General features: G+C 49.9%; 1 protein-coding gene across 2 annotated transcripts in view; it reads right to left on the bottom strand.

Moving 5' to 3' along the window:
- Nucleotides 1-8,271: 8,271 nt before the first annotated feature.
- Nucleotides 8,272-12,194, bottom strand: part of IKZF3 (IKAROS family zinc finger 3) — an 86,842-nt gene continuing 82,919 nt past the window's right edge. For both annotated transcript variants that reach the window (XM_065909020.1, XM_065909021.1), the window contains one exon: nt 8,272-10,595. In XM_065909020.1, coding sequence (XP_065765092.1) covers nt 9,892-10,595 — 704 coding nt within the window. In that variant the 3' untranslated portion in view covers nt 8,272-9,891. The remainder of the gene's footprint in view (nt 10,596-12,194) is intronic.

Raw genomic sequence — 12,194 nt, 5'->3', positions numbered from 1 at the left:
CAGTTTGTTTTTACTTGGATTGGGTTTATCCTGGGTGGTTTGGGGGAGACTGAGGGAGAGCTGGAGGTCAATGCTATTCCTTTAGGGCCACCCTGTGGATCCCTCTAGGGTCCTCGTAGTGGAGCTGGGCCCTGTGACCCCGGAGTTTGAGGCGAAGCTGTAGGCAGGGACAGAATGGGCCACCTGCACCCCACAAACCTGCAGCCAATGGACGTGTTCCTCTGCATCTAGTGCTCAACTGGTGCCCTGAGTTAGATCCACAGCAGAGTAGAAGTGGGCATTCCTATCTCAGTTTTCCAAAAGATTCCAGGGTGTCTCCTCTCTCCCAGCCTTGGCCCACCCACAACCCTCTTAAACCGATCAGATCAGTCCCATACAGGTTCCCACCTTTTGGTTACCTTCTCCCAAGCTGATCTGTCCCAAACATCCAAGGGATGAGCTGAGGGTGGGAAGGGGCGGCTGGGTGAGTAGGAGTCATCCGGGGACCCATCCGGCAGTAGCTGTGGCTCCGCAACACGTGATCTGCACCCACCGCCCGCCCTTCCTTCTCCTCCCTCCTCTGCCTCCTCTAGATCTCTGGCGCCCGACGGGCCGAACCCTCGCGGAACTGCGGGCGTCTTCAGAGAGCCACCTCCGCCTCTGTGGCGGAAAGGCCGGCCCGCCTTGCCAGGGGGCGCGCTGGATTGGGGAGGGCTGACTTTCAGCTCACCGGGCCCCGCCGAAGCCATCGAAGATGCGCCTTCGATCCCCAGCCAGCAGCAGGAGGCTCGCGCGGCGCCCCAGCAATGAAGCTATCGGTCGCGGAGCATGGGGATTATTAGTTTGTTCTTCATGGAGAGTCGGTGGGCTGGGTGAAGGCCTTTAGAGATCGGGCTGGTGGAGGGAGGTCTGAACACCGCATCCAAGCATCACTGGGCCTCTAGGGGGCGAAGGCCAGGCAAGACCCCGCGGGCGCGACAGGCTCGGGTCTTCCGGCTCCCTGGGACCCGCGCCTGGTCCTCCCGACGGCTCCAAGCAGGCTCAGCGGCGCGGCTGCAGTGACACCCAGTGGCGATGGCGGGAAGTGCAGGCGCCTGTCCCTCGGCTGCAGTTAAGATCCGCGGCTCTCGAGGTTCCCACTCGTGGTTACGAGCGGGCACCCCCAGGAGAGAAGGCCTCGCTTTGCAGACTGCCCCGTGGGGCACTTCCCTTTCCCCTCCCCCAGTTTCCTCCCCTGCAGTCGCCCAAGCGCTGGGAGATCCTGCAAGGCTGCAGTGCCCGGAAGGGCGGGGCGGGGCGCAGCGGCGGCGCTGGGCTGTGACCCGGAGCAGTTTCACTTCTGGATCCTGCTCAGGATGTGATGGGAGAGTACCTGGGCTGGGGGAGGAGGCGGGGGACACACGGCTCGCCGAGGTCCAGCGCTCAGGACCCCGAGTAAAGGATGGGTTTTTACTTCTGGGGTGTCACGCGACCCACGCCTTCCTCCATTTTCCACCCCGCCCCGCGGGTTCCACTCCGCTGTCCCCGGAGCTACGGCTCCTCCCCAGCAGCCGCCGCCTCCGCGGGGGCTGCCGACCCCCGGAGAGGCCCCGAGCGGCGTGGGCGGCAGGAGGAGCGAGCTGTGAAGCCGCAGGCAGGGGGTTAGGCTGCGGGCTGCTGAGACGCCGGGCTGTTTCTCAGAAGTGCAGTTGCCCCTCCCCTCACACCCCCCTCAGCTCCCACCTCGCACCGCACCCCTTCCCCCTGCCCCCACCCCGGCCTTACGCAGCCCTCTCCCAGGAAACCCCATCCCGGGAATCTGATGTCTGGGTTCAGGAAGATTTAAGAGGAGGTCCTGAGAGAGGACGGCGCGGGGCGGGCCGAGATTCAGACCCAACCTCACTGCTCCTATTCCGAGGCTTCCACCATGTCCCCGCACCGCCCCAGCTTGTGGGCCGGGGTTGGCATTTTATAGAACGGGTTCCTGTGACCACTTGGGAAAATCTTAGGCCTCCAGTCTCCTGCCTTCAGCGCCCAGCCTCCTTCCCAGTGCCTGAGTTTGGGGGAGAGACAGAAGAGCGGACAAAACCCTCTTTCTCTCCTATTCTTGTTTCTGGACAATGGGAAAACCCTGGCTAAGGCAGTGGGGTTGAGGCCAGGCTGAGTCTGTTGAAAAGAACTTCAGAAACCCCTGACTCCCGGGCGGGGTAGGGTGGGGGTGAAATCTAGGCGCAGAGGGAGAAACCAAAGTGCCTAGGGTGACCCAGAGAGCGGCAGGGCTGAGGTTGGAACCCAGGAGTCCAGACACTCAGCTGGGAGTCAGTGAGGCCTGCGGTCGTTTTTTGGAGACTTCAGGGCTCTGCTGGATTCAATCAATGACTCGGCCTTCTTTCGCGGGCGCCCACACAGTTTGTGAGGAGAGGGAGGTGGCGGTGCTGAGGATGTGATTCCAGTGGGGGTGGCATGGGGATGGAACCCCTGGAAGGGTGAGCCTGGGGGAGGAGGCGGCATCTGCCCCCCCCCCCCACCCAGTTCCCATCCACCAGCCGCCCCCAGGGCTGTGGTTTATTTGACTAGGCAGCCCTTCTGGGCCCGGGGGTGGGGGGCGCTGGGGGGTTGAGGGGAAAGGTGAGGTGATGGGAAAGGGCTGCTCTGGGGCTCCCTGCCCCCTCAGTCCTGGGGAAGGGGGGATGCTTGACATCACCCGCAGGCCCTCTAACCCCATTCTTTCCACTGCAGGCTCTTTCCTTGGGTATGTTCGGTTATTCTGGGGGAAGGTCTGTTATTTGGGGGGAAGGGAGGCAGCTGCCTACTTCACAGGTCAAGACAGAGTTAAAAACAAAACCGCAGCAAATTCAACACCGTGTCCTTCAGGGACTTTCCATGACACCTTCCTTCCCCCTCTCCCCCAAGCCAGGGAGTACCTCCCCAGAGGGCCTCCCCACCCCAGGTGCAGTGGCTTTTGGCTTTTATGCAAACAACTGTCTGACTGGGAATGCTCCGCAGCCTGACCTTGTGTGTCTTGCTGCAGGAGCTCCTCTGCCAGCCCTCAGCAGGCCTGGCCTTCCCAGGACTCTCACCCTTCGCCCCCAGCGCTTCCTCAGATTCTGGATTCCAGGGGGTGGGAGGGAGACCAGGAAGCTAGGTCCTTGGCCCTCTGCCTGCCCTGGGGTGGCAGTTGCCCGCAGGTGGAGGTTTGCACCGCAGCAGCCAGCCGCCAGGGTGAATGGCCTGGTTGTGTGGAGAGATGGGGGCGGGGGAGGGTGCAGGTGTGGGGTGGCCTCCAAGGCCAGGCCCACCCCGCCGCCTCTACAGCATCCACTCAGCTCCTGAGAGTTAGTAAAGGAAGCTATCCTCAGGCTGGAAGAAAGTCCATTCAGCCCCAACCCCAGCACCAGTCAGCTGCTGAGCTGGCTCCTCAGCCAGCTCCCTCCTCCCTGCCTCCCTCTTTTCTCTCTGAGCTGCTTTGGCTTTGGGAAGGGAGTGAGGATAGGGAAGGCCATCCTCTCCAAGGCTACTGAGTGGCCATTTTTTTTAAATGTATTCAATGCTCCCAAACACTTGCAGGCTGCAAAGCCATTCTTCCCTCCCTGGCCTTAGTGTTGAGACTGGAACACCAGCTGGAGAGCCTCAGGACGGTCTGGTGGTGCTGAAGGAAGGGAGATGGTGCTGAACATGGAACCATGAAAGCTGCTGCCAACCTGGCCCGTTAGCTAGTCCTGAACTTCAGCAGTGTCTTCCTCCCACCTCTTCCCCAGAGGAAGGGCAAGGTGCTCTGGGTGAGACTGAGCAGAAGGCCAGACCAGCTCTCAGACTCTTCTCTGACCTTTTCTGAGACAGAATAGAGGATACCAAGACAGGAAGAGAGCCACATGATCCTGGCACCATTCTCCTTGGAGTTACCCCCACTGCCACCCAGCTTGGGCCTCCCAAGTATCTACAGACTACATCTCAATGTGGTGGCTGAGTTCAACTGCAAATTGAGTTTCCCAGCGTGGATGTTTCTGAGACCCCAGAGATGAAAAAATCAGGAGTTGCCTATCCTTTAGGAAGGATCCCTGCTGGGAAGGGAGGGTGGGGTGGTGTCTTAGAACCGGGAGACACCATGCCCAGTGTGTCGTGCTTGCCATGTCCAGGCGCGCGACCTCCTCAGGTCCCCTTAGTGAGCTAAGGGCCAGTGGACCTAGAGTCCCACCATGGGCACACGGGACCAGCAGCAGGACACCAACGGCAGGTTCAGCAAGACATCAGGCAAGATGTTTTAGTTCAGTGATAATTCTGCTTATCTTAGTATCTGAACTTTAAGAAAGAGCCAGAGGGGCTAAGTTAAGAAAATATTCCTAGGGGCAGAAGGAATTCCATTTTCCGACAACAGCAACGACAGATGACAGGCATGCACCATGACTAATTTTAAACACACCAGTATTTTTTATTTCATTTTTCAATGTAAAAATCAAACATAACAAAGAAACTTTGAAAACTATCAGCAGGGTTGTTTTCAACGCGGGAATGCACTCATTAGGGTTCTGGCAAGGTGAGCATTGCTACATTTCAGAAGCTGAACCTGTACAGTCTTTACAGAGGAGTAGGGCGCTACAGTGCTCCGAGGGGTCAGACTCCAGGTCAAGAGGGAAGGTCACTGCTGGGCAGGGAGGGCATTTCTGAGAAACTCAGACAAGAGTGCTGTGAGCACAGGCTGTGTCAAAACCACTCGGCAAGCTCTCCTTCCCTCACTCCTGGTGGAAAGGCCACCCTGAGCCCCAAACCACGTTCCCTTCTCCCTCCCCCACCCCGTCATTCTGCAGACAAGGGTCATCCACAGACCACACGTGTGGTGGCTTTGGCAGCCAGAAATTAAAAATAAGCTACGGTTTTTCCAGTAGCCAAAATGATCCCTCACCAAAGCTTACAGACTGAGAACTTGAGCATGCAAAACCACAGTCTGGGTAAAGGGATGTCTGCTTTTCAAATGACCTGCTAATTCTTTGCAACCCACAGTAATTTGGTTTCTGTGAACCCACAGAAGCAGGCCCACTGAAAAGGGCCTTGTCTGCTAACCTGGAAAAGTCCTTGTGTAAATGAGTCACTGGCAATGGGATCAGTCATTTTTAAGGCTGCCCCATTTTCCTAACATGTCAAAAGGTCTATTCTCAGCCTTCTTAGGAGAGGAAGAAGCAAAGCTGCCCCCACATACAGAAAATGAAATAGGCCCCACAGATGTGTGACTTGGGCTTGGGAGAAGGTGGGTGACATCATGGAACTGCTCTTGGGCTTTCTGAAGTGAGGTTGATGGATGGATGGATGGTGAGGACCACTTGAGGGAACTAAATCGTTGGGAGAATTAATGGTGGAGGACTCATAAGATGGTGAGCGACCAAAGCCGGTCTGCTTAATCTGACTGCAGAGTCATGAAGTTTCTGTACCGTGTGGGTCATACCCATTGGTTCTAAGGTTCAGCATATTCTTTACTCTTAGGCATTAAAACAACATGAAGCAAACTGTGTGTTCGGGGTAAGTTGCCTCTATTGGCAGGTGAATTTCTATCATGGTCTTAGTATGATTTTTGAATATTTTCCATGTCTTTAAATCCAGATACAGATATATGTGGAAAATCTACAGCCACCCAACATAATCCACTCGCTTCCCCCCAAAAAACAAAGTAATGTTACCTAATAGACAAAATTACATAAAACCTCACAACATCCTTGGGAGGTAGATATTGTTATGTCCTTACATTTTTAAAAATCAAAACATTAACATTCCAGTTTCAAATAACAATTCAATATCAGCATATGACAGTTCACTATTGTAATGTTCAGAGGAAACTTGCATCCAGCTTCTTCAAAGTGCAAAGACCTGTTTCTCATGTTGATGACACGGTGTGGGACAGACTATATACAGCTTGGGTCAACAAAAGTACAGTCTTGCGCTAGGAGCTACACAAGTCCAAAGTCAAGACCTCTCTTGTAGGCTCTTCCAAGTCCACAGTCTCCGACCCTGGGTTCACGGATCATTCTCAGACCTTTTCAGTCATTTAGGCTTAGAGACGAGTCCTTTTCCTGGGATGGCCCAGGTTTTGGTTGGTTTTGGTTTTAGGTCAAAATTGTCCTTTTCACAGGCACTTAAATCCCCAATCATTCTGCTTTTCTGAACTCTGCCTATAGAGAGTCTCTGAATTGTACTTTCTGAGCACAAAAATAGCTCCTGATTCTTTAAAAGATGAGGAGGATCACTGCCTATCTCTTATCTTCTGCACAGCCTGAGTCCATTTTCTAAGGCAAACTTTTCATCACTCCCCTTTCTTTTCTCTTCTTTAACTCAAACTTCTAACTCTGTTTTGTCAAAGAGCCCGGACACTCCGAGGACTCAAATCTTGAGTGTTATAGAGTTTCCAAATCTCCACTAGAGACCAACGTACCTACTCATAGTGAGGTACACTTTAAAGTTACGACTTCAAACACTAAACATTTAACATTTACACTGCAGTCTTACTGCCTGTCCTGGGATATATATCAGAAGTATTGCTTTTTTCCCCTAAAAACATTCTAAACCTCACATTTAGCTGGGGGAAAAAAGCAGAGGAGGGGAATAAAACAGTGATACAGAAGCTCCTTGGAAAAAGCATTATGCAGATGCTAGATTTGTTACTAACACGGTGTTTCAACTGAATAAAATGTGTTTTTAAACATCTCTCTTTGCAGAAGAAATCTGAGGTCATTTTACTTCTGGGTCTGGTAAAATGTTAAATAAGCCTTGCCTTTAAAAGGTGAGACATTTTGTCACTGATAAAGTTGGAAGCTGAGTCAGGAACAGCTTAGAATGGATAACAAAGCATAACATTAGCTAGCTTATCTGTGTCAAGGTTAATATCTTCTTGGAAGAATGATTTAAGGAATCTAAAGACTATTTTTTTCTGGTGGTGGTGTGGAGTGTAATGGGGGAGACACTTCTACCAGGGAACTGAAGGAGGGAACACAGGCAACACTTCAAATAACAACCAAAAATGTTTGGAGAACAGCTCTCTTCCTTTTCCACTCTTTTACCACCTTGGCTGTAAGGGAATTTTTCACAGGTTTGGCTGTTCCTCAGATTTCGGCTTCCTGGGTGTGTGGTAGGGGCCTGGCTAATAAGAGGATTGGGGAAAGTGAAGGAGAAAGAAAACCTACACAGCTCACAGTCACAGGGACTCTGGCTGAGAAGAGGACTGTGCTGTCGGAAGCTGCCGAACACCTCCCTGTAAAGCAGGGTCAGATGTAAATCTTAACCTGCCCTTCTCTCTAGGCATCTTGCTAAGGTTCTTCTTCACCTCCTTCCCCACCCCAAGCAAGGGAGAGGGTTAAGTAGCATAAGGAGTGCCTGCAGAAGTGTTTACCTGTATTGTGGCAACTGCTACATTCCACCCTGTTCAATTTCAAGATAGAAGAATGTGGAGTTTCCACATACACATTTTCTCGGGACTTGACATGTCCCAATCCCAGGCTCAGAATGCAACAGTGAATATGCAGCCTGTGTGAGGGGTCACCTCACTCATAAAACTGACCTCAGAACAATGGAAATCATTCAGAAAATCCATTAGTCACAGAGAAAACCAGGGTCATAGCTACAGAGTCCCCATCTTGGTGGGAAGGGCTTTAGTTTCACTATCTTAAAGTGCAGAAGATGATGTCTTCTCTAAAGACTCTCCGGTGGAAATACTCGCTTTCCCTAGCTTTCTCTTCTGCTAATCCTTGCTTCCGAATTCTCTTCCTTTTGTCCCCTAAAGAGTCAACAGGATGTGTGATATTTCAAAAATATAACAAGCAGCTCCTCTTTCACAATGGGTGTAAACAACCTGGTGTGGCTTGGGGTCTAGGATTACAGACACACAGTGATGTTCAGAATCCCACACACTGAAATCCTTCTAGTCTTCTAGCTGAAATCTCAAACATGTTGGGACTGTTGCCATGGAATTTCACAAAATCTTTTTTTCCTGAGACAGACGCCATGCTACAAAGAAGGATAAGCCATTTGTGCAGTCTGAGGTGGAACATTTAAATTACTGGCAGCACACAGACGCGTTGAGTTTGAGCCTAATGCATAAAGCCCTTTCGAAATATCAAGGCAGATACATAAAACACTATTCTACCAGGAATTGGGGATTCTTGCCTCTGCTAGAAATGTTCACACAACTGACTCTTAATTTGTAAATAGGCTCCAGGAAGTGGTCCCTGGAAGCAGCATTTATTTTTCCTAACACAGTTACTTTCAAAGGAGAGAAAAAATAAGGCTCTGAAGCAGCTGCAGGTGCCAGTTTGTGTGCACACTCGGGGGCAAGATCAAGATACCTTCCTGTTTTTTGTTCTCCCCTTCACACTCACAACTCAGTGGTTAAAGGAAAAACTTAACAATACTATCATTTTCACACCAAAGAAATGTGAAACACATGTTCATATACACACACTCTTCTGCTTAATACCTATACATTAAGAGGTTAAAAAAAATAATAATTGTGGTTACTACACAATCACATAAATTTAAAACTGGAAAAGACCTTAAGAGAACATCAAAATCCAATCCAACCCCTAATTCTGTGGTTGAGGAAACTTAGTTTTAAGAGTTAAGTGATTTGCCCAAAGTCATTCCACTAATTAGTGGCAAACATGGAATTCAGCTAACAGATTGTGTGACCCCTATTCCAGTGCTAATTTTACAATTATCACAGCACTTTTCCTTGACAGCATGTCTCCCATAATTAATGAGAAAGATGTCCAACACATCTGCAGAACCAAGAGCAAGTTGTCAGGAAACTGTGGAATACAACAGCTCCATTTAAAATGTGTGTGGGGGGTGGAACCCCCAACCTGCCTGATGGAGGAGAACCTGCCCGCAGAGGTCCTCTCTCCTCACCCATTCGGAAGCTCAGCTCTGATCATGGTGTCTAGCCTTGATTCCTTCCTGTGGGCTGGGGGAGACTAAGTCATACACTTTGGATTCTTTGGTTTTTGGGTTTTTTTGTCAAGTCATTGGCAAGTTTGCTTTGGGTTTGTACACCAATACTCCACAAAAGGAGATGAAAAACTTCCGGTGGCTTGTTGCTCCCTCTCTCCATCCCTGGTGATGATGCTGAATCACTCCCCACTCAGAACCACGCCTGCCAATTTCCATCGTAGGAAAAGGATGCCATCATCCAAGCAGACAACCTCCTGGAGTTCCAATGACCGTCTATGTTTAAACCACTGGTTCTTCTGATACAGAGTTTCTTCTGTGCCTGGTTTAACCCAAAGCAGCTTTAATGGGAGATGGGAGGATAAAAGTAGAAGCGGAAGTATCATCGGATAACTTGGGTTTTTTTCGCTTGTGTGATAAGAGGTGGCTCTGATGCTTGGAGAGTAGGGGCTTCGGTTTTTGGTAACTTATTTTATGGCTGTTCTTTTCCTTACTGTTAGACTCTAATTTGGGATGGAGAGTTCATATTCTAACCTTTCAAACTTGTGTGAAGTGCAGATGGGCAAGGTTTTCCAGCAAGGTTAGCTGGTCAACAGTTCTTTCTGTGGACCTGAGCATAGGACTATGAGGCTTTTCCACATATGGCCGATGTATTTAGAAAACAATGTTTCACACAGCAAAACCAGGGGACTCTTCTGATTGGCAATAGACTCCAAAGAATGCCTGTCTATTGCTACAAAAGATAATGACCAAATATTTCATTGGCTTTTAAATTTCCCTGATGGGAAAACACAGGTTTCACAAAAGTAGTAACATGATATATCTGCAAACGATTTCTGAATGAGGACAGCATTTCTCTGCTGCCCACGTGAATGTGATCCTTTGGACACTAAAATGGTATAGAAAGGGGTTTGGAACTGAGTTTGAGAGTGATTTGGCAAGTGGCATTATCAGTTTTTAAAAATGATATGGAATGATCAGGTAACAATTATCTCTGGGCCTGGATGTTCATTTCAGCATGGCTCTGTGTTCTCCCCTGGCTATATGAGACGAGAACTCATAACGATCATGGCTTCGATATCCACACATGTTACACTCAAAAGGGTCACGAAAGCCGTGGCAACCCATGTGAATAGTGAACATAACGTAATCCAGGAAGAGGACTCGGCAGTGGTCACACCGGTACACATCCGTCACCTCCCCTTCTTTGTTGATCACTTTGATGGAGTCTCTTGGGCAGATGGGTGGGGGCTTGAGGAGTTCATAAGAGCGGGGGCCCTCCTTCAGAAGCGGCATCCCATTGCGGACCCGAGGAGGGACCATGGGATTTTGCTGGTAGATGTGATTCTGGCGTTCCTCGTGGTTGCTGTCAGTGTCCGTGGAGTCGTGGCCACTGTTGGTAGGGGACAGGCCTCTTTCAGAAGGCAGACTCTTCTCTGGCAGGTGGATGTTCTTCTTTTCCAGCTCCTGGGGGGCACCATTTGGCATCTCGGCGCGGGTGAGGGCTATGGGGTACATGCTGCTGATAACCGGGACCATTTCTGAGGTGGGAGCAGGTGGCGTCTGGACCAAGGGGCGCAGGGCTTCGGCCCCTAGATAGCTGATGGCGTTATTGATGGCCTGGTCCATCATTCGGGTCTGGATCATCTCGCTCTCCTTCTCGTACATGTAGCTAGGATTATAGCTGACATCAAAGCAGTGGCGCTTCTCACCTACAACAAGGGAAAGAAACGGTGACAAAAGGAACAACACAAAAGCACGGAGTTTTAAAAATGATTTTCTGGAGCCCTTGAGAAATGAGGAAGGACAAGTTGCCTGCTTAAGAACACTCAGCCCAGGCGAAATGGTCCTGCACGGTGCTGAAGTCTCAAGGGACAGTGGTTGACAGCACATGTTTGGACAGTCAAAATAACTGAAACCAGCAGGCAAGAGGGAGTCAGAGATGTCACTAAGTTGAGGCTACAATGTGAGTTGTTTTCTCTGCTCATGTCAGAGGGGAACCCTGGAGAAAAGAAGCAAGAGAACAGTAGGAGGGGGCTTAGGAGTGGGCGGGGAGTTGCCAGTGTCAGGAGCGTGGGGGCTTCTGCATCTCTACTGTTCGTGAACTCTGAAGATGCAGTCCATTCCTGAACTCTTAGTTTGCTTGTTCTTTTCTGCTTGTAATACTAGGGAGCCAGGGGGCCGGATGTGCTGCAAAAAGTGGGGATGCTCTGACCTCGGCAGTTTTTTAAATAGCTGCAGAGGCAGAAAAAATAGCCCCCAAAACTCCAACTTACCACTCCCGAAACACATCGGTCATTAGATTGACTGAGATTTAAATAAAAGCACATCAAAGGCAGGGGGTTTTAGAAAGGCTCTCTTGATGAAAGATCATGATGTTTGTCCTCATAAAGTGTGTTATTCTTCTTTTGTTTGAAAAGATGTGTCATTGATACATATGTGATCATCAGGACTTATCTCACACTTAACTGAAAAATTTATTTGTGGTCACCCTTTCCTACTTCTCATGTCAAACTGCTGAGAAATTTTGAAAACAGAGTTTAGCCACCTTCAGGGCGTGTGGGTGTTCTGGTTTGAAAACAGGCTCTTTGGCCACGGGGAAGGCAGAAGTTGGGTCTGCAGTGATGGCAGGTGAGCTCAATGGTGAGTGGCTGGTGGAGGCACAAGAAAGTGGGGAAGACATGTCAAGGGCTGGAAGTGAGGCCAAGGTTACTCCTGATGCTTTTTCATTCTGTAGACACTGGATGCTGAGTGATTTGTTAAACGATAACCTCTCTTCCCTAACATTTTCAAAGCATGTTATGATTCCAAAACTTGTCACTGCCACACAGTAAAGGCTTCAGGCAGGAAAAAACACAAAAAGACAAAAGGGACTGAAAGAACCGGCTTCTGTTCTTGAGGACTCGCCGCCAACCAAGGGAGAGAGAAGCAAGAGTTGGAGAGCTGGGACTGGAGAAAAATAAATGCTAAAAGTTTAGAAAGGGCTGCCTTGCTCTACAGAAGCTTTTATTCTAAATGCCATGTCTGAGGCATTTAAGCGGGGATGGGGGAACATGTCTTCTGTAAAAATGATTATAAGGCAAGGGCAGGGCAGTCTGGCACAAACTATCTATTTAAATGTTAAGGGAATACAAAAACTTCAGGAGTACTTTCGGAAGAGAAAGCATTCTTGGAAAATCTAAAGTTTGAGAAGGGTCTGGATGAATTGGTTGGATTTTAGATTTTCAGAGAGGCAGAAGAGACATCCTAATTGAGACATGAGTATGAATCAAGTCAGACATGAGGGACCATCCAAGACATGAGCAGGGAGG

Source organism: Muntiacus reevesi, chromosome 18 (assembly GCF_963930625.1).
Source record: "Muntiacus reevesi chromosome 18, mMunRee1.1, whole genome shotgun sequence".
Classification (NCBI taxonomy): domain Eukaryota; kingdom Metazoa; phylum Chordata; class Mammalia; order Artiodactyla; family Cervidae; genus Muntiacus; species Muntiacus reevesi.
The sequence above is the reverse complement of the archived record's forward strand: the minus strand, read 5'-3'. Positions and strand labels throughout refer to the sequence as shown.